This window comes from Athene cunicularia, assembly GCF_003259725.1.
Source record: "Athene cunicularia isolate RWA chromosome 3 unlocalized genomic scaffold, athCun1 chr3_part1, whole genome shotgun sequence".
Taxonomy (NCBI): domain Eukaryota; kingdom Metazoa; phylum Chordata; class Aves; order Strigiformes; family Strigidae; genus Athene; species Athene cunicularia.
In genome coordinates this window covers 81,882,792-81,909,443 of record NW_020799097.1, presented here as the reverse complement: position 1 = coordinate 81,909,443, position 26,652 = coordinate 81,882,792, and the positions used below count along the sequence as shown (strand labels likewise).

The window sequence follows — 26,652 nt, the reverse complement described above, 5'->3', positions numbered from 1 at the left end:
GGGGCGCGGCGCCAGCCCGGCCGGGAGGCAGCCGCCCCCCCTTCCTTCTCTTGGGGTGTTCTTCTGCTAGAGCCGAGCCTCTTCTGGTGGTCAGCTGAGAAGAACGAGAAGCTCCTGCAGTTCTGGGAAACTTACATCTTGATCATGGAAACTTTGGAAGGAAACCAGGTAGGAGCGCTGGGAAATCTGTGCTTGTCCTCGGTGTAGGCGATACCTCGCTTCTGGTACGTCTGCGTAAATACATATACTTGGGGGGGGCGGAAAATATTTCCAGTTTTGGCGATTGAGCATATCCAAGTAAGCATTAACAGGGATATCTTTATTTCGAGTTTCAGATATTTAAAATGCAACGTCTGTAATCCATTTGGAATAAATTCAGACCTCTCCTCTGTTTTTGGAATAATTATGCTAAAAGCACTGGATTGAACTAAGAAGGAAAATCCTGGATTGCAGGTTATTGCAAGACCACGGGTAACCCCGGGTCTTAGTGAAGATGGGGCTATTGCACGCAATAGCCGCTTTTCGGTAGGGGGGACTATATCTGTGTGCGCTTGTGGCCTTGGGTGGAAATACCGAGTTTGACTCGGCGTCCAGTGTGTACTTGGATAAAGATTCCTGTTGACTTGAGGCTTCTGTAGTTGTGTCATCTTGTGGTGTTAACTAGTAGTTGTGACTACCTCTTTGTAGGTATTTTATTTGTACGTAATTGTCCTGTAACGAAGTAGTATTTACAAAAATGTTTAATTTTAGAGATTTGTGCTCTTCTTATTGTAATTTTGGTGAATAGAATGATTGGTTATTAGGAAGTATTGTTCTTAAGTAGCATGGAAGTATGAGTTTTTCTTCAGTGCTAAACTGCTATTGAGTGTTACGCACCCAGTGCCGGGATCAGTTAGTTGCACAGGCGTTGCAGGTTTATTCAAATGCAGTTATATTGTCAATTACTATATTAATGCTATTAATAGTAAGTTCTAGCCCATGAATAAGTACCAGTTCCTAGGTTTGAGAGAGAAACTGACCACATATATTGCATCTGTTTTGTCTTTCAGATCCATGTTATAAAACCGGTATTACCAAAACTAAACAGTTTATATGAGCATGCTATTTCAGGGGAAAAAGGTAAAACATAACTTTTTCTGGAATACCTCCTAAATATTGGGCAGTTCAGTCACTTTTTTTCTTCTTCTGTTTTAGTAGCAGCTTTTTCTCGTGTTTTGTTTCTCAAACTACATGTCTTCGGGATGGCTGTTCCAGTTTTTGTGGGTCTGCCATATGCATAGGTTGCTCGACAGACATGCAGGCAACACTGCTCTGCTTCAAGAAGAAGAAATCCTGGCACTTACTGCTTACTATGTTATCTTGAAATATTTTTTTCTGTCAGCAAACTCAACTAAACCATCCTTTTCCCCTATGTGCTGCTTTACTTAAGCTAATGTGAAAATAAAGCCAGAGATTCTTGGGGTGGGTCATATGAGCCAAGTCACCTGCAGAACTCTGTAAAAAGGGGGGAAAAAAAACCCCAGCTTATTGGAAGCGGGAAGAGAAGAAATAAAATGAGTGCTGAGACATTTTGAAGGATGTAATGTCATCTGTATGGCAAAATGGACCCCGTGTAGTTGGGTAGTGCAAGATGTTAAGAGATCTGTAAAGTGGGAAGACTACTAATGTGAAAGTGCTGCAGGTGAATACAGTGTTGGTATGAGGAGAGTTGCAGGAAAAAGGATGTGGATTTTGCACTTGTTAGTCATTTTAGTTTGTATCTACTAAAATATAGAAGGTAGGTTTTGAAAGCCATGGTAAATTTTTTTTTTTTTATATTGGAGATGCAGCAGGGTATTTGTGCAAATCTGATAGCTATAATTGTCTTTTTGTAACGTCCTGTGAGTTGATGATGATGTCCATAATGTCAGTATGTTGTGTGTTAGTATGTTAATGTGTTACTGTCATTTCTGTGTCATTTAGAAGAATTTGCTTTTGTAACAGGTTGTTGGTTGTTTCACCCATCATGGCACATGTGCATTTATAAACGAATGTTTGAGAGTGAGAATAAAACATTGACAAAGGAAGGCATTCTTCATTTTCTGGAGCTTTATGAAACAAAGCATCTTCCAAATCCACTTGGTTTTTCGGAGGTAAGGATATTACCGTTACTTGCCAGAACAAACAGATGTTCTAATTCGTAATAGATGTTAACACTAATTGCTTCAGTAGTGTTGGAATTAGACACAGTCTGTAAAAATACCCTCTTATTTAGGTGTGCAAGTGATAGCAATATTTGTAAGTGGCATCAAATATATAATTACTTGAAAAATGGCTAGGCTGGAGGGGATGCATTTTTGAGTGCAGTCATTTGTTCCCATATTTCAAACTAATGCTCTCTAATTAAAGTTGGCTCCCAATTTATTGAGATGTGTTATCGGAAGTGAAATTCTCAGAGGAGTGATTGGTGCTTCAGATTTTCAGAGCTTCCTGAATCTCTCCAAAAGTATTAATTAATATTAATTGATTGAACAGGGTCTTGGATACACCTGGTCAACAGACTTCAAGTCTGTGCATATTGTCTACTACTCAAGGATGGATTTTGAAGATCCATTGCTTGATAACCCTGTGAGGAGGTGAATGTCTTTGTATACCAGTGTAATCGGTATATTACTGTATCCCATTAAAAAACACAATTTAAAATACTCTGTATGTGAGAAGAAATACTGTAAGTTTAAAGTTATTTTTTTTTTAATTAGTGTCATATGTAGGTTGACTCCCCTACCAACCTACTCCTTAGTAAGGAATGATCTATATTATACTACTGTTTCTTTCGTCTCTCATTCATAGAAGGAGTGTTGCCCTTAGAGGTTAACGTTTTTGATTTATACAAACTAGGTCGGCCTATTGATGACTAACTTGAAATCCAGTCAACCTTAAAATACACCCTAAATCTTTCTACCTGTGTTGGCCCCTAGTCTTTCTTTTATTTCCTGTTTAAATATCCTTTCTCTGTCTGTTTGCTCAAAGGATTTCTTATTTGCCTGCACCTGTCACAGTGCTCTGTGAAATGTACCTGGTGAAAAAATCACTTGCTTGTTTATTCTCCTGCTTTGCTTTCTCTTTAGCTTCCTCTCCTTTTTTGCTCCTACTGTTTACAGTTATCAAGAGTGTCCTCTTCATCTCTCAGATGAAATAAGTCTGGTTAGCCTCTACGTAACAGTGTCTTACAAGTGTACATTTAGCTATTGTTCTGGTTTCCTTTTATCAGTTTATTATTGGACCATTAATGGATGCCCTCTCAGAAAGTTCCCTCTATAGCAGGTAAGCCACTGATTTTTTTATTTTTTTTTTTCCAAATGTACTGGTTGTTGGAAATGTATTTTAATAATACTGGTTAGAATATGTGGGTAAAATGTTGGTTAAATGAAACCATATTAATAAACAAATGGTGTTGCTAAAATTCCTGACAGGTAAGGAGTTTTTTGGGAAAGGTGGGTGGCTGCAAGTAAGATGAAGTAGGTTCAGTTTAATCCTAGTAATAGCAACATAGGGATGCCTCAAGGGTGTATTTTGGACCTGATGTTGATGTATTAATTTGGAAATGAAGTGAGTATTTTTTTTACCTTCGCATATTCTTGCCACACACAGTAAAGGGGCTGCTTTGATTGTTGCCAGTTCATAACTGGTTCGAGTGGTTTTTTTTGGCAGTGTCTGATTATCTTTTGGGAAGTGAATACTTTTTCACAGGAGATTATTTGTGGTCAACAGATGACAGTGGCCTCCCTTGGCAAAAATACACAAAGAACAGATAGAAGTTTGAGGAGTTGCAAGTTGCTATATATTCAGTGTAGTGATGGCATTCAGTCCTTTGGGCTAGTTGCATGGAGAGTACTGAGAGTTTTGGTGTGTATGTTAAGAACTGTGTTGAATCCATGTTTCATAATCTTTCTTAGCTTCTATATTTTTGATAAAATGTGTTGGTATATGTAGAGGAGGGTACATGTTTGTGTATATCAAGAATATACAAAGATGTTACAATTAATGTCAAGCTGTATGAGAGAGAACTGTAAAAATCTCATGACTGATGCTAATCCTTGATAGCCCAGATCCTGAGACTTCTGGTGAGACACAAGTTGTCTCTGTTGGTCTCATGGAGTGTTTCTTGCATCTTTACTTAAAACCTTCTGTGCCGGTCAGTACTTTTCTTTATACTGACTTTATAATCTTGCTCCCTAGCAGGCTTGTGTAGGTAGCTTGTCTTTGCTGTTCTCCAAATCAGGCTGGTTGCATTTCCACTGCATGCAACTGATCTTGTCCTATGGGTCTTGGCAACCTGCTCCTTGCAGGCCCATGTCATTCTGTGGGTGTGGGCACGGGGTTGAAAGGACAGCGGCTGTGGGCTTAGTGTGAGATGCTGTCAATCCTAAGTAACTTGAGGCTGTGCTTGAATGCTGGAGTGTGCCACCACCAAGTCCTTGTAGGTGGCCAGGGAGAGTGATGCTGTTGTGACTGTCTCCATCCTTTGTGTGTTTGCTGTTGGAATATTGGGATATGTGGAGGATTCAAACTGATGTACTGCCATCTCTATGGCCTGTTGGAGCAGTCTCTGCAGTGAATTAACCACTGAACTGAACTTTGTTTTTGTTTAGGGGCAATCCTACTTGTAGCTGTTAACATGCCAGTTGTGTATTTGATGTTTTAAAACCCAACAGGACACCAGGTCAGTTAATGGGAGCCTGTCCTCCTTTGGGAACGAGGCTACAGAAATTTTTGGCTACGTATGTCATGCTTCTTCCAGAGGAAGAAAAAGGTATGTTTCAGTTTCACCTTTATCTTTTTTTAAAATACAGGAACCAAAGAAAAACTATGGACCGGTTTTCTGTATCTCATGTAAACTTTTACCACTATTTTTCTACACTGAGAGAAAAAAAGAATAGTTCTACTTGTGGCAGTGGAGTTTCCAGAGGAAAGAGAGGTCTTCAGAGGCTTTGAGGGATGCTGCAGTATTAAGCTACAAAATTATTTTAGGGGCACACTGGAGCAGACTTACTTTTTTAATGAAAAAAAAAACCCAACAGACTAACTCTTAAGTTCTGAAGGTGAACAGTATTTGCAGATTCTTTTTTCTTTGTCAGTGTAGATAATACTGTGCTGAGCAAAATCTTTAGAACTATTTTTTTGTTTGTTTGTTTTGGAGGTCTTGGTGTGAGGTTTTTTTTTTGCTTGGGTTTGTTTGGCACATAAGTCTGAAGTTTTTTAATGTAAGTCACAACCTGTGTAGTTAGTCATTCAAAAGAGCCAGTCCCAATGCTAAAGCAGAAGCTGAATAAGGATTCTTTTATTGTAAGGTTGGATGGAGGAAGATTTCTGAGATTGTTCCAAATGTTGGTGTTAGTGTAGGCTGAAAAGAAGGAGCAACCTTTGACAGACCAGCATTTTATATCTGGTTTAATTGGATTAAATAAGGATAGAACAGTCTCTGTTCAGTACCATGTATCTACAGGTACATATTCTGGTAGGAAATACCTTCCATGTTTCTAATGCCTTAGGTGTCCTATTTCTCTGCCCTGTCTCAAGTCATATATTTTATCACAAAATGGAGGGTCTGTGATTAGCAACTCTGAGACTGGGTAACGTGCTTTTACAGATTGTAGCTGTGGTGTCTTGTTGCGTCTTGCTTTGGCTGTGCCATCATCTATTAGTCTGGTTGAATTGCCATGTACTTCGGTCTGCCATCAAATGGACTGAGTAGCAGCTTAGAAAAGGCATTGTCCAGTGCTTGAAACAATCAGAGTTAAAATTCCAACACTGGTTATGGTGATTAGTGTAGATCACCAAAGCTAAACTCAAGTTTATTTCTGGTTATCTCCTTATCATATTACCTTACTGACAGACTTCTTTGGAATGTACTTTCTTCATTGAAATAATTAGGAAATTCTAATGTTGTCTTTCATTTAATTTTCAGAAATGATCATAACACTCTTTCGCTGGAGTCCATGTCATTTAAATGCTTTGGAGAACAAGAAATCATTCTGTATTGTTTGTTTTGTTTACTTTTAAGGTAGTTTCCTGCTAAAATTTATTCAGAAGATGACAAGTAGGCACTGGTGTGCCGTTCCCATTTTGTTTCTTTCCATGGCTCTTGCATGTATCCCTGCGTGTAAAGTACTGGGTGCTGAAGGACTTCATGCTTTAAGGTAAAATGTACACTGCGTTGTGCTCTTGCAGACTTCTAAAAAAATGTGCTTAACATCTGTAGAACCAGGACTTAATTCTTATGTTTGTTACTTCTGGGAGGATGTGATGGTTGTGTATGGGAATGGAAGATTCCTTTATGCCTAATTCACAGAGGAAAGCAATTTAACAACCAATGTATTTATATCTCTGCATGACTTAAATGAGTGTGTTGCATTCCAGACCTTTGTCATTGCTTCTTTTTTGGCATCATTTTTTCCTGGTCCTTTTTCCCATGCTTCCTAACCAATATATATCAGAGTTCTTCCTTTTCTTCTAATTATATTAAAACCTTGTTTAATGGCAGTTGAGTATATATCAGGGGATAGCCCACAAAACTGAAAACTGAAAGACTTCTGAATAAAAGGCTAGATAAAAGTTCTTGGCATGTGTGTTGTCCTTAATCACACTGATAATCACACTGATGTTTCCTATCTGCTTTCACTTCCTAGAGCCACTAAACATCAGTCATTACTCCCAATTTAATCAAATGGAGCTTTGACATAAAATCATAGTGGTGGTTGAAGAAGTATTGGATAAAAGTAGTTTACCAAAAAAATAAAGGCAAAAAAAAGTTGACACACCTCTGCTGACAGAAGATTGATGAAGGTTTCTTTCAGTTTTGTGCTAGAGTGAGAATTTGATGGCAAACATACTTTATTTCTGCATTTGCTACAGACAGAAATCTAAATATTAAATTACCAGTTTGAACTTAGGTGCTTATGGGTATTGTTCCTTTAATTTGGTTTTGTTCTGCCCCCCTGCCCTCAGCCGTGGTTTTTATTTTGTCAGGCATATGCTTATCCAAGTTTTAGTATCCTTATTTGAAAGTATATATAGCAGTAGTCTTGGTTCTGGATTGTATGCTGTCTGATCAGGCAATGATTGTGTTATACTTAGTAGAATATGTTTGTTAAATACAATCTAATACATTGAAAATGATTAATAATTAGCAAATGCATGAAAATATTTAAACTTCATAAGTTCACATGTGCTTTCTACGGTGCATATTTTTCCTCTTTCCAGAGATGTCCTGAAGTGTACTATGATTACACATCAGATTTTGTTGCGTGGAGCGGCTCAGTGCTATCTTCTTCAAGCAACTATGCATTTGACAGATGTGGTGAGTTTGGTTTTGGTGTGGTCTTGTTCTTTCTGGTGTAGTAGAAATATACAGACACTTATAGGGGAAGCAGTATTCAAAAAAATAGCTAAAATCAACATGGAACAGCTGATTTTGCTGAGTTTGCATTTTTTGATCGTAACTACTTAAAAATTGTGCTATTTAGATATGGGTGTGCTTCTTTTAACTTTGGTTTTCATAAGATGTATTTTTTTCATTACCTTTTATTAATTGATGTTTTCTTGTAGGGTTTTCATATGGTAGTTACGGAACAGTATCTTATTATGATATCCATAGTATAAACTCAAGTTTTAACAGATAGAAACTAAATAGACTTGCCTGAAATAACTAAGAGAATAAAATAATTCATAATACCAATGATAAAACTACCATTTTTGTTAAAATAGCAAGACCTTAATTATTCAGTATTCAAAGTATTCATGTATTGGTTTTCTTATACTCGCTTTCTAGAGTAGACCATCTTCTATGTTGTATGTTATGGCTATAAACTTGTACAGTACTTATTAGTGACTTATGTATATTTAATTAAAAGATGTCATCAGTGAGTAGCACCGTTCTTCTAGTAATTCATTAACTTTCAGATCAATTTTTAATACTTGGGAAAAATTAAATTGTGTTCCTTGGTAAAGATAAGTTGGTCTGAAAGAGGCAAAAATGGGTCTGTGTCATGGAAAGGAAGAAGTTGATTTCTTTTTCTGAAACTTTTGCCAGATGACAGCAAACTTCTTGAATTGTTATATAGATGCTATCTGTTTCATAATCTGTTGGCAACTATTGTATCTTGATTAATGTCTTCAGGAGAAAGTGTCCCTCCCAGAAGTTTCAAGCTTTCTTCTGTCCCTTAGACCAGAGGAGTCCCTAAGAAGAGATACTATGTTATGGATGGAGGTGAGAACTGAATCTGGTTTCACCAGACATTATTCACCAAACATTTTTTAATACTTATACTAATCCATGTTTTATTATTGCTACTTTAGTATTTAAATGGTTAGTTACTTTTGCATGGGTACGCTTTGGAATTTCTGTATGTGGAGTCCTGATGGATTTATGTTTCACTTGAAAGCGAAGTGTGAAGACTTTCTTTGTAATGCTATAGAGGTGTTAATGCTAGTCCTAAACAAATTATTAAGCAGATTCAAAGTGGAAGAATTCCAAGGTGGTTTGAGATAGGGTAAGGTGGGAGGGGAGAAAAATAAAGACTTTTTTTTTTTCTATACATGCAGAAATTCTCAGTTCTGCAGAAGAAAAAGCTGTTTCTTGAGGCGGAGGTCTTTTTGAACTCCCTCAGAGCTTGTACGTGGCATTTTGTTGTGTTTCCTAGAGTTCCTCTTGGTGTTGCATTGTTGTGTTGTGACCATGTTGAAATGCAAATCAGAATCAGGTCTTACTCAGACTTTTGGTCCCTGACTACTGGTCATTTTAAGAGACTTATGTGTGTTCATCACAGTCCTGGAGTTCTGCATCCTTTGCCATGATTGTAGGTACTAAAATTGCTATTAGTAACACTGTACTCGTATCTGTAACCTCTCCTGTTAGGGATTCATGCTCACTCCTTTACATGGTTGGTGACTTCATGGAGAGAGTGCAAAGCAGGGCACCTATAGAATCCACAGGGACACAACCTGAGCTTTTCTCTCTTCTATTAACGATGTAACGTCCTCAGCTGGAACTGTTCTTGCTCATTGGATTTTGCAGGCAGTTATTTTTGTCTGTTATCTATATTTTCTTAATGGCTACTTCCCCCTCATTTCCCCTCAACTATCTGTTGTAAAATTTTATTTGATGGAAAAGAACATTATTTTGTTCTGTCTTTAGAGGGATAGTTTGCTAGTATGGTGCATGTTTTCCCTTTCTTTTAGTTTTGAAATTACTGTCCAAGATAGTATGGATCCTGAGACTCTCCTGAATTGGCCAGTATATGGGCTAAAAGAAATATGTAAGAGCTGCCTCTTGATTTTACGTTGTTTGGATGAACCCAGCACTGGCAGAAATAACAGGGTGCTCTCAAAGGGAAAAATGTGCCTAGACTGTAGAGGGAGATCGTAAATTTTAAATTTCAAATTTCTGCAGGATATATGTCTTATGTCTTTGCAAGATGCAAAATGCTGTGAAAAAACAGTTCAAAGAAATAATTTTGTATATAGGATATATTGTAGCCAGCTGAACACATGGCCATAACTTTTGGTTAGTTGTACAGCAATATAATGATGAAAATTATTTTTTGCATAGTGTCCTCTTGTTTAGTTATACTGTACATCTTATTCCATTCATTTTTGGCATAAAAGTGTAAAAAAAAAAATATAAATGTAGGCCTCACTAGATAACACTCAACTGTGCAAAGCCCTTTTGAGATCAGGAAATTTTTACCAGTCTTGCTTGTTTTTTCTTATATTCATACCAGTATTTTTTTCTTATGTTGGTACTAACGATCTCTTTGAGTGATCTGAATTACTCTCTGGAAGAACATTTTTCTATATTAGAAGGAAATAGTTTGCTAAGCCTCAAGGTAGCTCCAGTGAACACCTGTCACAGTGAGGATTTGTTGATGTAACAGCTTGTGTTTAACAGTGCTTTAGTGTGCTGCTGTTACGTTGTTAATGTCAGTGCACAGCTGGCAGATGTAGTTTAGTAACATACTGTTTTTAATTTAGCTTTGCAGTTGGTTGCAAGTGAATGACAGATGCTTCAGAAAGTCTGTAACCTCTGATTTTGAACATCAAGAGACATCATCATTATGTCAATATGTATGCAGTCTTGTGGGAGATTACCTTAAGACACCAGCATCTGAAAGTAAGTTAAATGCTTATTAATAAAAAAAGATTTTGAAGATAATTTAAACAAAAAATTTACAGCAATCCTTGGATTTTAGAGGAGTTGCTTGTTTATTTATGTTGTACTATTCAAATTCTACATAATTTGTGGTATTCCTTATTCTTAAGTTTGAACTTTATTTTCTAATTCCAGTTTTCCTTCATAAAATACAGTCCTACGGTCCTTAATTGAAAGTTAAGCCTTAATATTCAGTTTCAATGCTGCACAGATGCTTGTCCATTAGATTTCTTTTGTTATTCTTTTGGTGGTGCCTGAAAATGCTGGAGTATGGGGGCAGAGGAAAGCAGAAGGGCATGTGTATAGATACACATTCTGTAGTCTTTTCTCAGCAGAGCATTGTAAAATGGCTGAGTGTTTTTATAAAGAGAGATGCCGTATAGTTAGCCATCTTGGCACCTCACTACACACCTTCCTGTGTAGTGATGTTCTTTTGATCTTGGACCACTTGCAGCAGATGAGTTGCCATGTGTTATAACCAGGGAAGGTTCTTTGTACGCTATATAAATCTACAAATAAATTTTGAAGACTCCTTTGGTTACTGCCACATTTTAAATGATTATAACTTCAGTTTAGAGTTTTCTTTCAGATACATTGAAAGGAATGGCAAATTGATTTTTTGAATACTTTGTGTGGCACGCACTCATTTGCTACTTAAGTACTGCAATTGTAGTGAATTTTCTATAGATTTATAATGTCAAAATTCAAAACCGAATGCTTTTTAAATAGTATACCTATAGGAGATAAAAAGCTAGGGCAGAATTTGGTAATGATAAATAGCTTTGAAACTTCCTGCAGCCCAGGAAACTTCACTTGATTGTCTAATTGTCAGAGAAGTTAAAAGCAAATTTTGTCTGTGATTCTCTAAGGTAAATGCTGTGCTATAAAATTTGGCAGATCTTCTCTCCTTCCTGAAATGTTTGTTTAGTCCTTGGTCTGTAATATCTGTCATTCCATGGTAAACATCTGTGTTTCACTTCTAAAAAGTGATGTTTGTAATTTCCTGGCTTGATATGAATCTTACCTTATAAGCAGCTCTGTGGAGGAAAAAATCAGCTGGATATTGTTGCTTGAACCAGACCTTCAGAGTGTGTTTTGCTTTCTAAATTCCCAAATCCCAAAACATATCAGTGAAAAAACCCTAAAACCAACTTATGTACTACTATTTAATAAATAATTTTGTAAGTACAAAGGTGTAGTCCTGCATAAAAGATTGATGAAAAGAGAAACTTCAGTTAGTTTTTTTAAAAATTTCCTTTTGACAGAATAGTTTCAGTTCTCTGTGTAACTATTAGCTAGTCAAAATCACAGCTGATATTTCTGATGAAGCACAGTGGAATGATGTTATTGGTTTACTTCATTTAAATATGCTAATGTATTTTTAAAAGCAGTAGAAAAGTCTATTGGGAGCTACTACGTAACACCTATAGATGATTTCAGCATAGACGCCAATGAAATTACCCTCTTTGAGGGTTAGAGGAAAAGCAATTTTGTTTGAGTTTAGTTTATATCTAGAAGAAAGAATGCAAAAAAACCCCTAGTAATATTCTTGCTAGAATTAATTGTTATACTACTAATTTATTTTGATGTTATTAAACCAAAGTTTTAAAAATTAATATGAAGTATTTTTTAAATACTGTGGAAACCTTAAAATATCTTTAATCAGGAGAAAATTGCTTTATGCCTGACTGGTTTGAAGCTAAGCTTGTCGCAACAATGATTCTGTTGGCTGCAGATGTGGAGCAGATGAGGAATAAACACAGGTAAGTATGAAGTATCTTATTTTACACTTCTCTCCCTTTTTCTCTCTCTTTTCAATCCCTCATTCCTGAAGGATCTGGTAGAAGCCTGATCAAGTCAGGAAGCTGTCTGTTTTTCTCTGTGGACTTTTGGTCAGCCTGATCATTCCTTAGACCTTGTCCAACTGTTGTTGCAAACATACTGGGTAACATTTCTAAAGATACTTGAGTGACTTGGAAACATGTGTCCTATTTATTTCCATAAGTGACTTCAGCACTTAAGGAAGATACTCAGAAGAAGACTTTCTTTTTAATTTTTGTTTTTGTGTAGTGGAAAAAGCAACATAGAATGGATTGAACTAGAGGCTTTCTTGAACCCTCTTCTGGATGTCTTGATGAAACTGGGCAGTAATGCTTACATACCAACACTGAAAACAGATAAAAGCCTACAGCTTCTCTTGAAGTTATTGCAGACCCGTTCGTTAAAATGTTCCAATACGCAAGATGGTTAGTGATATCTTCAGTATACTGTGTCTTATATTAATTATAGTCTAACTTAAACTAAAGTACTTACTGTTTTAAGGCTATGTTGTCAAATTAATACTAGCCTAGAAGTGGTAAATGTAAAAGTTGACAATCTGGCATATCTGTAATGAAATTGAGCTTGGGTCCAGTCTTAGAGTAGCTCTTCTGAAGGTGTCCCAAGGACTGGGAATTTGAAAATATAAGCCTTCTGATAAAGCAATTGTTGTTTATTAGGATTAGAATAGCAGTTAGTTAAGATCTGGGGAGTGTGATTGCGTTAGTTATTTATAGGCCTGTTGTTTGCCAACATATGGATTCCATAAATCATTTAGACACTTCAGAAAGTGCATAAACCCTGTCTAACCTGCTTAGTGGCCACACATTCAGCCAGAGCTTTTCCTGAGGGCATGAAGTGGACATACTGTTTTCTGAGTTGACTGTTAGGTAATTTTGTTCAACTAACACTCTTTAGACTGCAAAAGACAGGATGTCTCTGATATTTCACAGTATTAGGCATGATTTCAGTAGGCGTGCTTAACTGACTTGCTTTAGTTTGACCTTGGTTAGAAGAAAGGAGGTAAGAGGTGCCCACTTAAGCACAAGCCTGCTGATCTGACTTTCTGTGAGTTTTGGCCCTCCACAGGTTGAGCACTTTAACTTGTAGACCTTTCAGGAGAGTCTGAACAAAAGCTATGGAGTCCTTACTACTCCTTTTGTGGGAACTTGTTCAGTTTGTAACCAGAATAGACCTACATTTTTTTTTTACCTGAGAGCAAATTGAAATTTGCAGTATTACTTTCATTAATTAGTATGCTGAACTGGAATAAGAGGGATCTTGGTGTTTAGTTTATGCTTCCCCAGATTATTTTTGGATTTTTTTTTCAGTGTTTTTGTAACATGGAATACAAGAGTAGTTTTGGAGTGGGGGCCACAGATGTGGAAAAGAAAGTAATTATTTCAGGTTCTGCATCCAAGTTTTATAAAGATGTCTAAATGCTGCCCTGAAGTAAATTCTTACCCCCATTTTAAAATGTGCTTTATACATTCAGGCCCCCCCCCTCTTGAATTTTAGCTGTTTGACTGAAATATTAGGCACTAATTATGCAGGTTGTTAAAGATCTTATTGTGCGATGGTCTCTGACTGCTGAAGTGGATTCCTTCAAATGAAACTAAACTGGAAGATGTGCCCCAACTGCCAGTGTGCCTTCAGTCTACAGCTCGAGGCTACAAGCCTGAAGCAGAACCCTACAAAACGGATGGGATTGCATATTAGGTTTTTAGTATCTAGAGTTGAACTGTCTAAATTAAATTTCCTTGTGTGCCTTATTTCCTTATGTGCTTGTAAATGTGGGTGTAATGGATTGCTCCTGCTTTGAGAATTTTGATGCCTTACTTGGCATGTTAAGTTCTGCTAATAGAGTTCTTAAGGTATGGCAGGGCTGAGCATCACAGTGTCTCCATCAGTCTGAACAACCCACAGGTATTCCAGTCCAGCTCATCATCAGTAGAGTCTTCCAGGAGGCTTTCAGAATTGAACTTGTAATATTATGTATTTTTGTGTTAAATTAAACAAGGATTATTTTCTTTCCTTACATTATTTCCTACAGTGTTTTTGTGCTGCTTCTTCCTTCAGAGGAGAGCCAAGTAATAAATCTTGTTTCTGCAGCTGTGAGTTGACTGCATTGAGGGGCAGGAAGAGTAATACTGTACAATACAGAAGTTTTACTTCTGTGTTGATTAAACAGGAGGTGAAAAGTCCTGTCTGTCAAATGGAAAATAATAAAATCGGAGGGGAGAAGAAGGAATTTTAAGCTTGTAAAACAGAAATAATAACAATTGGGGAGTGTTTTATTTAATGGGGACAGACATGTCTGAAATGCATGCTGAAATCAGCAGCATTTTTCTACAGGTCTTGCTGTCTGTACTATTGTTAGACTTCACTATTTTAAACAGTAGGCTTTTGCTGATTTTTTTTTTTTGATAGTGTTATCAGAGCCGCTGATAATGAATTGGATTTTATGTCCAACTTGTTTATCTGAAGAATTTCTGAGTTTTAATTGCAGATGTTTTAGTGATTTGAGTTTTATGATGAAATGTGGTCATAATCTGACATAGTTAAACTGTTTGTTGTAAACAAAATAAGGATTGGAAATATAGTCTAATGAGCCATTTTAATAAAGAACACTGAAAGTAAGTACCATACAGATTTGGAACTTCTGGAAGTATGTCCCTTTATATTTCTACCTTGTGAAGGTCTTCCATTTCATAATAATTTCATTACATGAAGTGTAACTTGGGGTCAACTCCAGAAAAAAACAACAGCTATAACCTCTGGTTAACTCCTAAATACTGAAACTAATGACTGATACTTTTAGAACAGCATGATCATGCAGAGTATTTTAACTCCATTTTCATATTGATACGTTATTTCTTTGGCTTTCAGCAAGCCCTTACCCTTGAATTACAAATTGAAGTGTGTTTATAGTTAGTTTTACCAGTGACCTACCTGCCTTGTTTAATAAACTTGGTGGTTTTTGTTTATGAAATGATATGCACATGATATACTTTGTAGTCTAGACTTTTCTTAGAGAAGGTATTGCATGTGGTGTTACAACCTTGTGCTTTTGTTTACAGTGTTAAGCCAGGAAGCTACATAACCAAAATCTTGCAAGATTACTCTGTATCCAAAGCTGAATTATTTCTAAACAGAAAAAACCCCCAACCCAACAACCAAACAAAAAAGGGTTTTAGCTTCTGTACATATTAGAAATGGATAACTGCATTTTTCTCACATGCAATTTGCTGGATATGGAGACTCGTTCTTTATTAAAGAGTAAAATCATTAAGCTCTTTGTGCAGAGAGTTGGGAATAGGATGAAAATGTGCATTAAAAGTTGGAAAACTATGCTTTGATATTCTGGTCCTGTGTGGTTTTTGATTCACTAATTCATGATAAATCTCAGGAAAGAATATCATCTGGTTTTATTCTTTCAGCCCTATGGCTGACACTGCTAAAGAGTACAGAGCAGTTTTAAGGTAGTTTTAGGTATTTGAATACTTACTACTGTATAACTTTGACTCTCTAACTTAATTAAAGCAGTCAATAGAATACATTTCTTAAGGAAATTGTATGTTAATACATTTTTTTTCTCTTCTCACAGATAGGGTTTTGTTTTTTATCTGGAAATCTCTCATGATAACAGTGGAGAGTATTCTTGCTTTTGTTCTCCGACGACTTACTGCAAATGAATTAAGCACTGTAAGTAATTATTATAAGACATACTTCGGTGTGATTTTGCTTTTCAGGTTGATTTACCAGTGTTTCTAATTTTATCAAATCTGTTAACACCTAGAAGGTGTTTGCATAGAAACACTTTGGTCAACTTTTTGAATGGACACAGTAAAAATACAGGGGAAAAAAAAAGTGTATTGTGTAGTAAGAAATCATGAGCATCACATCATGCTGTATCATCTCTACTAGTACAGTTGGAGACTTTTAGTACTCAGCTTCATTAACATCTTTATTAGACTGTCTTCCACTGTCTGCTCATTGCTGTTTACGTTTATATCGCAAAGAAACCTGTGACTTTTTAAGCAAAGTGACTTGATGGTAGAGGAGTTTGACTTTTTTACAAATACCCTGTTGAATGTATCAAAGAACTGCAGTACTTTTTAGAGAGAGAGATGGTGTGTGTTTCCTTCTCTAAAGAGCTTTCAAGTCATATATAAATAAAAAGACACAAGACATGTAAAGCAAAACATTTACGGATGTTTCCAGATGGAGAAAAGGCAATTAGAATGTAGTGTTGATGAGGAGAATGGTGTTGGAAGAAAACAGATTTGAGAAAGTGGGATTGATGGAAGCTGAAAAGAAGGCTAATTCTCAAAAGCTCAATGAAGTGTGAAGTAGGAACTTTGAAAGCAAGGTACAAATAGTTTTGAAGTTTCAAGAAAAGGACACGGAGTAAGAGAAAATGTAAAGTTGTAAGATCTTCACACTTCTTTCAGTTGTGACCTTTAATTCTGGCGCCTTTAATTTTGTATCATAAAAGGGAGAAAATCAAAACAGAGATTTAAATAGAAGACATCAGCTTAAAATTGTTAATTCAGTAGATGGTGTGGATAGACTGTTAGGAAAAAAGGAGAAGACCAGGAAGATTGGAAAGGAAGTGACTGTAACAGGGAGATAGACAAAATAAAAAGTGGCATTTTTAGAATTATTTAATGAATAGTGAGTTTAGAAAAGAAAACTAGTTTAGGATTCATGGAGAAAGGTACATGGACAGCTGTGCAGAAATGACAATGAACAGAAGTCAAATTTGCTTCTTGTATTTGGCATAGTGAAACAACTCTGTAAATTGGTGGGGAAAGGAAAGAATGTGTTTCTGCAAGGGTGGAAACTTTGAGAGGAGCATGGGGTTCTTGGGTACTTTCTCCGAAACAGTATGGACACATTGAAAGGGAAATGCAAAGAAAATAAATCTGATAGTGAACAGCCCCCAAGATGTGAGTGTGATGGAAGATTGATATGAAAAGCGGTCCTGAATCAAAGGTTAGAGTTGAATCAGGAAAATGGCATCTGAAAGTCAGTGGAAACTCAAAGGTATATTTTCTTTCAAAACTAAAGAGGAAAAGTTGTTTATTCACACGGTTCCTTGAGTGCATGGCTTTATATATGGACATGCATTTCATGATATGTGAAAAGAAGTTGCAAATACAAGAGGAGAATAAAAAGCAGCAAAACAAGCAAGATACAACCATGAGGTAAAGTGTAGCTGGGGAAGAAGTGCAGTGCACACTGTTGTGTATATACAGGGTGCAGTGCTGTGCTATGATCTGATAACTGGGTTGGCTTTGAACACTGCTTCTGATATTCAGGCTAGCTCAGATGTTTTTACATGGCATTCCTTTGGGCCCAGAAAGTGAAGTTTGGTGAATTTACCAATTAAAAGAAGTAGAGATTTCTTTAAGAATTTCACACTGTCTCTTCTAAGGCATACTCCAGAACCCTAAAACTAAAAGAACCTGTAAATTGAAAAGATTTAAAAAATAATTTTAAATACCCCCAAACCAAAACACAACCCAAAATTAAAGGTTGTTCAACTGCAATGACTGCTGCCATTTTCCTTCTGCTGTTGTTGGTATTTTCTTTCTTTTCAGTTTGTTTCCTCCTTTTAATGCCTCAGTTTACCTTTGTTTCCTCATTTTTAGGTTGGTGATCTGGATCGCTGTGATCTATACTTAGCTTTAATTCCAGAGATAGTGAATTTGTGCCTGCAAGTCAGCTGGAAGAAAGTACCATCTATCAAGAATTTCATTTTGTCCCTGACAAATGCCTCTATTCATAATCTTCAGGAGAAAAATTGTGAAGAGGTAATTTAACATTACTTACAAGAATAAATATTAATATAAAGTAACCCGGTAAATATTAATGCAAATAAATATTTTATTTGTAAAGCTTATATAATTTTAGATATATAAACAATTATGTAAACATATGATAAATATAACTTAATGTACAAGTATTTATATGATAAATACATTTTATTATACATATTAATATAACTATATATAATATAAAATGATAAAAAGTTTTTGTGTAAATATGTATGTGTATATGTTCCCTAATGTATATGTGGCTTTAGTTGGCAGTGTAACGTTAATGTATAATATTCGTAGCTAAGATTTTTTGCTACTCTTGTTTTCTTACATTTTTTCAGAAGTCTACATAGCTAAAGTAAAACTTCAGTTGTAATAATGGACTGTGTGTACTCAAGTTTTTCTTCCTCAAATACAAACCATTCTTGCCAAGGAAGTTACTGTTAAATGAAAATGTCTTTTGTATTAATGATCTGTTGAATTTCCAAGCTGGAACATACAGAGAAAAAGAAAGTCCAGAACCCAGCATTGCTTTGGCTTTTTCATATAGTTTATGTTCATTGTCCTGTAGTTGTATGTGTTAAGCTCGTGTATCTGAAATAGATATACTTTCAAAAGGTAAAGAAACATTCATAATTTCTATAAAAGGAGGACGTTTAAATTAAGATGTTGGGCAATATAATCTTTGATATATTCTGGGTATATTGATATTTTCTGGGTTGAATTGTTGATCAAGAACAGTTATAACACATTACACAAGATTATAAGTACAAAAGAATGTATTTGATTTGCTAGGTTTACTTTTCTAAGGAAACAAAGAGCAAGACTTTTTTTTTTTCCCCTTTATTCCATTTGTTTCAAAGTAAACACTTTCTGGTTCAAACAGCATTCACTGGGAGTTTCTACCAACTTATTTTTAATTCAGTGGAATTACACTGTCATGATTTCTTCAATTACATATATAGTACATCTTCAATTTAAGAAGAAAAACTGCTGAGTAGTTAAAGATGAGAAAAATCTCTTCTGTGCTCTCGACAGGTGAAAGTAACTTGAAGATAATAACATTGAGCTTTTAATACTATTGGGGAACTATATACTTACTTTTTGTATTGAGACTTTTTTTCCATGCCTCTTTGAACAATTGCATTTATCACACAAAATAATCATAGTAGGTGTAGTGACCTCTGAGCCTCTTGGAGCAGTTAGCATGTGGTATTCAGAATTTCAGCTATCTTGTTGCACTGGGTTTCTGACTATGTGCACCCGCATCTTTTTTCAAATTGCTATTCAGCAATATATATAAACTGCTACCTGGCAAAATAGACGTGTTCCATCATAGTCCAGTTAGGTGCCTACACCTAATGAACAAGTGACTGAATTTGCAAGGTTTATACTTTTTTCAATGCTTGCAGCTTGTGATTGATTGCACTGAGCCAGCCAAACAGAGCTGTGTTATGCATAGGGTAAGAAACTAAGGAAGTAGAAGGTTGCAGAGTTGCTACCTTACGATGTCTGAGCTAATACTAATAGGAGGATTATTTAATGTTCAGTAGATTATTTGTATTGTATTGAAGAAGTCGGTGCATGTTTGTTCATGTATGATTTGGTTTTAATTAGGAGCCGAAGCTTAAAGAGCAAATTAAAAAGGTAGCTAGCATGGCTTCACTTACAGCAGTTTGTGAGATAATGGATCGGAAACCTGAAATGCACCTTGAATCTCTACCTTCTGTGGATGCTCTGAAGAGATTTATTTCCTTTTCTCAATTCAATGAAGTATTAAAGAAGCCATCTTATATTGAAGAAAATAGGTATGTCTATGGTATAGCTTCAGTAATTCTCCAGAATAAATTTGATTAGTGTGGAGCAGTGATTAAAATGCTGGCATTTCCTGTTCTTTTCTTTGATAACTTTTTGGTAAGATAAAAATGAAGAATTCTGAACACAGATTATTAATTCAGTTGCTCTTTTGTGTTAACATTCAGGTTTTGGAACATTAAAGCAGCTGTAACTGATCAGACCAAAAGTTATTTTGCTCAGTCCTCTGGTTCTGTGAAGCCAGAGCTAGCTTTGAACATTGCTTATCCTTATGGCAGCTTAAATATATATACGCTGCACAAAGCTATAGAATGTACGCAAGCAAGTTTATATGGAAATTATTTACTTGGGGAAGGGAAGCCCAGAGCAAGCCTGAGGGCCAAAAGACAAACATTTGAGTGACAAAAAAAAGTGGCCAACATACAGTGATGTTTTCACTGAATACTCTCCCAGATATTTATGACTAAAGAGACTACCTGAGCCCACAACTGATTTTTCTCTGTTTAAAAAACTTTTATTTGTCGATTTTTTTCTTCCATGAACTTGTCCAGTCTCCCCTTGAACCTGTGTAAAATTTTAACACCTTGAAGAAGTATAATGAGTTCATACAGTTAAGCTGTTCCTGGTAGAGTAGGAATGTGCAGGATAAATTAATATATATTAAGAATAATATTCTTCTTACAGCTCAGATGAAGAAGCCACATCTCAAGGATGGGGGAAAATTGTTGCACGTTATGTTCATGACCAGTGGATTTGCCTTCGTTTCATTTTAAATTCATTTCCAACGCTTGCTCAAGAGTATGAAGAAACTTCAGAAATGGCATTATCTACAGTTGAAAGGTCTAGAAAAATTCTACAGTCTGCATTAGAAGCCCTAACTATTCTTCCTTCAGACCAAGTTTTACCTGTGTTTGACTGCATGAAGGTCCTTGTTCCCAAGGTAAAAAAAAAATGACTGCATGATATTAATAGTTTTGTGAGTGTTTTTTCTCAAATGTAACACTTTGTTCTTCTTTTTATTTTCAGCTTCTGGACTCATCGGAGTCTCTCTGCATAGAAGCATTTGATTTGGCTTGGAAAATTGTATCTTCTTTGAGCAACACACAGTTAATATTTTGGTCCAATCTGAAAGCTTTTGTTCAGTTCCTTTTTGACAGTGAAGTTCTAGCTGTTGCTGCAAGTGCAAAGGGTCAAGCATATGCCAAAATAAAAGAGGTCAGTTTTAAGCATTCTTTTTTGGGAAGAGAATATAAATTTTATTTAGATCTAAGAATGTATTTTACTTTTTCTTTTCCCTTCAGTTATTGTTGTGAATTTTTCACTTTCAAAAAGGTACTAGTTTGAGAGTGTTAAAACAAAAGATCTGAGAATTAGATCAAGGATAAACAAATGAATTGTTTGTTCTTGTAACTCAGAAAACTAATAATTTGATTTTTAGACTGTTCAGTATCTTTTGCATACAGTAAAATGGGTTTTTTGACCTTTTATTATTTTTTTATTTTATTTTTACATTATGTACTTCCTCTTGAATATTTCGTTCAGGATTTGCCACCTGAACTGTCACAATCTATTATTTTTCTAAAAAAATAGGCCTTTTTCTAACAGTTTAGTCTTTATGAAAATACTTTCTTAAATGAATGTAGATGCTATTCAATAAGCCAACTTTAATTGCTTCTTCAAAGGCTTTTCTGTCTCTCAGGGTCCAGATGTAGAAAACATAATTATAGCTACCTTAGTGTTTAATATAATGATGCTGCATGGCAGAGCTGCCTTCATAGTTAAGAAGAGGGAAAAATTAGTTTTTACTCTTTTTTTGTAAGGTGTAGACAGCTTCCTGTACTCCAAAAGTTCTTCCATATGTCATGGTGTTCTTTTTTCATTTTAGATGACTGTAACTGTGCTCAATACTGGGTACTGGGATTTTGTTTCATCTTGGCTTTATACACTGCAAAGTTGTTTACTGTTTCTTTTCTAAATAATCTTTCTTGGGTTTTTTCTTTTTTTTCCCCTCTGAGTGGCAATTAAATGTTTGTGCAGAACAGTCCACAATGACAGCAAGACTTTTACCAGAGTAGTAATACATTAAATATTAATTACAAGTATATATGTATGCTTAGACTTATGGTCTCATGGGCTGCTTTGCACTTAACTTAAAAATCATACTAGGAGGGGCTGCAGTTTTGCTTTAAAGTCACCATAAGTAGCTCTGTCCTGGTGTCACACTCATAACTGTAAATATTAGCAAATGCCTCAGCTGTATTTTTAGCCCAGACACTTCAAAATGTTTTTTAATAAAATACAGAAAAATGGACAATTCCTAGCTATGTAAAGCTGCTGTGATATCTCTGTATTAACTTTAAGTATCTTAAAATATAATCCCATTTATTTTCTCTTTGTTCTTTTTGAAAATTTGCTTCACATTAATGCTACTGTCATCTATTTTAAACAGTGGATAACGCTTTACGTTTGTAGTCTTTATGTGGACCCAAGCCAGAATAAGATACATATGCAAAGATGGTAAAATACCTCTTCAGCTCTAGGAGTCAGTTAGCTTTTTCTTTTAATGGGTATCTGTAATGGATAATTTTATGCTCAGTGTTGTAGTAACTGATAAACAGTTTAGTTTTCTTTGATTTTAAAATTTTTAAAAATTCTTATAATTACTGTCTTAACTTTATTGTTAGTACTTTAAGTACTATGTAAGGTGTATTTTGCCAATGTTGAGAGGTTTTAGTCCATGTGACAGCTGTCCCATTGTCTGCAGTGGGACATACCATGGCAGCAGGCACCAAGAAGCTAATGAAGGTCTCCTGTAACTCAACAGAGGGCATCTGGTCAAGCCACCTTCTGCCTCTTCATAAGAAAATAAAGATAAAAGTTCCCAAGCAAGTGCCTGCTTACATATATTCTTATCCCACTCCTCGTCAATCTCTGTTGCCACGGAACCCTTATGCAATGGCTGCCTAGTTTAAGCTAAAGTGAATGAAAAAATGAAACCACCTGATACTGATTTGTCACAGAAGCATAATTTTAATTTTGTCTACCACAGCGTACTCTGTCTTTTTAATAATAGTTAGAGGGATGGAACAAAGGGATATTTTTGAGCCAAAAAAGAGAATATTGGTATATGGTAAAATCCAGAAGGGCTTCCGTAGAGGTGCTCAGAGCACTGTGTTCTTAGGCTTCATTTCTTCTGCTGCACTTTTCCTTTTCCTTTGTGATTATTCAAATGTTTATTGTGCTAGAACTTAAATTGCTTTTGTGTGTGCTGGACACTTAACTATGCTAATGAAACAACTGAAAAACATTCCAAGATTGAGAAATGCACATCATGCTGCTTCCTTACAGGTGAAACACAATACTTAAATTTTGGAATTATTAGGAAAGTTACAATACCCGTCTTTGCACTGAAAGAAAAGTTTGAATTCTTTATAAAAAGACCAAATGTTTCTGGGGTGGTGGGTTTTTTTCAAAAAAGTGTTTCCTCAGAGCACACTTCAGTATTTTAGTTTAAGCTCTTCATGAGCTACTTGATACTTTAATCCTTATTAATTCAGAACAACCTTCTCTATAAAAATGGAGTTACTGTCAAAGAATTGTCATATTATCGAAAGTATAATTTCGGACTGGGGAAGAGAAGAAGCTTTGTCTTGTAAGAGCTGTCACGTTCTGGAAAACCGTTCTCATGGACAGCTCTAACTTAAAGCCCCACCTGTTCATTCTGAATCTCCCTGTCCTCTCCCAAATGCTTGCAATTTCTTACAAAAAAATTAGTTTGTAACTGAAGTTTACTCTTGCGCTTAGCCTAATGAAAGGACTAGGAAAGGAAAATTTTGGGGCCATTTTTCTTGCTTTGTTTTTCTCCCTTTTGGAGAAGTTCTAGATAGCTGTTTCATATATTTTAAATATGTCATCAAACAAGATGTAAATGGTACATTTTTCCACTAACTCAGATATGAACTTTAACTTCCATGTGAATGTAAACCTCATTAAAGAAGGGAATTAGTTATATGGCTACCCTATGGAAGAAATTTTGTCTAACGTTTATTTTGTTTTTCTAAATTGATACGGACTGATTTAAAAACACCAGGTTTGTACTCATGAAGTAAGCCCAGGTGCATTTGTTCCAGTTATCAGGAGATTCAGGTAAAGCATCTGGTGTTGTATTTGTTTAAGCAAAGGTCAGTTCTATCTTTTGTTAACATAAGCATGTACTGGGCCAGTTGTTGCCCATTCAGGAGCCCTTATAATTAGGGAATTGTGAATAGATTGAAGACAGCATTAACCTGAGCAGAGATAGGATGCAGAAGATGCTCAGACTTGATAAAATAGGTATCACTACCATATTATTCTAATAATTCTAGCACTTCTGAAAACTAAATTTCCAGTCTCGTTATTTCTTTTTCTTTTCAGATAATTTTCAAGCTCATAGATATGTCCACTACAAAGACTGGGGTCTTCAATGTAGTCCTTAGTCATTGTTGTCAATCTTGGATATTTTCCACTGTTGATGAGAGAAGTGCCTTGTCAAATACTTTCTTAAATGCTGGAAATTATTGTGAACTTATCACTGAGGCTTGTGTCTTTGGAACTGTATTTAGGAGAGATCAAAGGTACAAAAAAATTTGTGGTTCTGTATATTGTGTGCTTTGTTTTAAACTGAGATAACTGTTGAAAACCGGTTTTGTGTGCTCTTTGCTAATTTTGTTGCTTTGTCTTATTTCATCTGTGAAGACTTATTCAGGATGTGCATGCCTTCATAGAAAATCTTGGAGAAAAATGTGCAGCAAATGTTGTTACAGAAAGGTAATGATTTTGAGGTTATATCTTACAATATTTGGTGTGAATTCTGTCTTCGTTAAGATTGATGCTACAATAAGAAAGATGGTGTTTTTGAAGTCAGCTTCTTACCATAGAATATCTTGAGTTTGAAGGGACCCATAAGGAGTATATTCATAACCTTTAAAAATATTGGTAAAAGGAATATCTATCATTATATTCATAATTCAAATACAAAATAGAGAATAATACTAAGTATTTTCAGGATGATATATCCCACTTGTTAACAAAAATGGGACTGAAATAATTACTTCCTCATTGTTTTACTTCATAAAAGTTATACTTTTTAGGATGTACCTTATCATTGGAGGCCAGAGTTGGAGATTGGCTTTCTAACATTGGTTATAGGTCTTTTTAGCTTGCATGCTGGCAATAGGCTCTGCCTCCAGTTTTTGAAACAGAGACACTGGCTACTGGATTGTTGAACTTTTCTTGTAGTTTTACTCCCACCTTTGCTCAGTGGAAGAAAGTCAGAGAAACAGTTCTAACATAGTGTTTTGAGAATTGTTAGTAGCAGATAAAACCTGAGCTTTTAAAACAAAATTTGCTGCCAAAGTTCACCACTACTGTATTTGCTCCCCAAAACTATTTGGTTTTTAAATGTCTGGTTCTGGCAGTCTTCAACCGTGTGGTTCTTTGTTGCCTGTTATGTAATTAATTCTGCTCATGGCATTAATTATTCCAGGTTTCCCTGAGTAGCTAACACAAATCAAGCCTTGTTTTGGACTGGAACTTTTGACCAAAACTGTAAGGATAAATTAGTTGTTCTAAGATTACATGTATGGGCACAGACCTTCAAAAACTTTTTATGATGCAACTGTTTCTGTAGAAAATTATTTTAAGCACTTAGATGCTATTGAAGACTTGTAGATAGAAGCAGAGGCAGGTTATCTGGAACTCACTACTTTATCAGCAGTGATGAACAGACTTCATAAAATTCTGGTTCTGGGTATTTGCATATTGTCTTACTACAGACAACTTGATGGTTGTATGTTCAAAATGATGTTTGGTGGGTTTTTTCATAATTCAGGAATTATATTTATGTCTGAACAAGTAGAATTTGATTTTTATTTTTTTAATTAATATTTTACAGTGCAAATCGAGATGATCACTACGTTCGGGTTTGTGCTATTAAATTTCTGTGCTTGCTGGATGGATCAAATATCTTGCATAAGACATTTATGGAAGACATTTTCATCAAACTACTTGATAAAGTAAATTTCATTTCTCATGGTATAGAAATGTAATGTTAGTAGTATTACTAGAATGCAAAGTATTTACAGTTGTTTGTATAGGCCAAACCAAAATAGTAAAAAATGTCATTCGGGTTTATTTCTCTCTTTTTAGTAGATTTTCTGACTTCATGGAACATAATCCAAATTGTAGTAATTGTTCCATTAAGAGTCTTCCTTTAGGCTGCATTTTGAAGCACCGCATTTCACTTTAACAATTGCAGACTGTCTACTCTTTGAATTGAGAGTGCTATTTTCCCCTTAGAAGACCTTTATAAAGACAATTAATGGAGAAAGTTGGGATCTGATTTTCATTTTTATCATATCTGCTTATGTATTGGTAGTAGTGTAAAGTCACTGCTAAACTACTGCAGCTGCTATTAAGACATCACCCATGCATTCTGGTACTACAGAATTCTGCTTTTGTCTGAAGAACAAGAAATGGGTGGTCCTTCACTCCTATCAATTAACTACTGGAGAAAAATGGATAATATTTGTGTTGTCAGATGGACCAAGTGTGAAAAGTGAGCTTTAAAAGTGATTTCCTTACTTGCTTAAATATGAAGCTTAAACATGTAGAAATAAAGTGTATTTGCATTTTAATAGTAAATATTAACTTGGATCACCAAATTATTTTATCTTTTAAAACTTAAGGAAATAGTTTTGAGTGTCATGTATTTTGAAGGCGAAAACAGTGTACATAGAGAAAAGAATCTAAGCTATACAACAACATGAATTTCAAGCTCCATTTATTTAATCTATTTCCTTTCACATAAAACATCTTACTGCAGAATATCAATTTATGTCTCAATTAGAGCTGTGGTTACAAGCTGATCTAATTGATAACATGACTAAACCTGGGGTTTTTTTAAACATAAAACTAAACACTGAAGTAGAAATGTTTTCACTTATATACTCATCTCTTCAGGATCAT

At 35.4% G+C, this 26,652-nt stretch overlaps 1 protein-coding gene across 1 annotated transcript in view; it reads left to right on the top strand.

The window, feature by feature from the left end:
• TARBP1 (TAR (HIV-1) RNA binding protein 1) overlaps positions 1-26,652 on the top strand; it is a gene marked incomplete at its 5' end in the record, with an annotated part of 38,657 nt that continues 12,005 nt past the window's right edge. The window contains 19 exons of the mRNA XM_026844582.1: positions 1-168; positions 1,050-1,119; positions 1,984-2,132; positions 3,251-3,303; positions 4,695-4,792; positions 6,044-6,179; positions 7,243-7,339; positions 8,159-8,248; positions 10,012-10,150; positions 11,856-11,952; positions 12,260-12,435; positions 15,615-15,712; positions 17,665-17,826; positions 19,450-19,640; positions 20,332-20,587; positions 20,674-20,862; positions 24,061-24,260; positions 24,382-24,453; positions 25,580-25,700. Coding sequence (XP_026700383.1) covers positions 1-168; positions 1,050-1,119; positions 1,984-2,132; positions 3,251-3,303; positions 4,695-4,792; positions 6,044-6,179; positions 7,243-7,339; positions 8,159-8,248; positions 10,012-10,150; positions 11,856-11,952; positions 12,260-12,435; positions 15,615-15,712; positions 17,665-17,826; positions 19,450-19,640; positions 20,332-20,587; positions 20,674-20,862; positions 24,061-24,260; positions 24,382-24,453; positions 25,580-25,700 — 2,562 coding nt within the window. The remainder of the gene's footprint in view (positions 169-1,049; positions 1,120-1,983; positions 2,133-3,250; positions 3,304-4,694; positions 4,793-6,043; positions 6,180-7,242; positions 7,340-8,158; positions 8,249-10,011; positions 10,151-11,855; positions 11,953-12,259; positions 12,436-15,614; positions 15,713-17,664; positions 17,827-19,449; positions 19,641-20,331; positions 20,588-20,673; positions 20,863-24,060; positions 24,261-24,381; positions 24,454-25,579; positions 25,701-26,652) is intronic.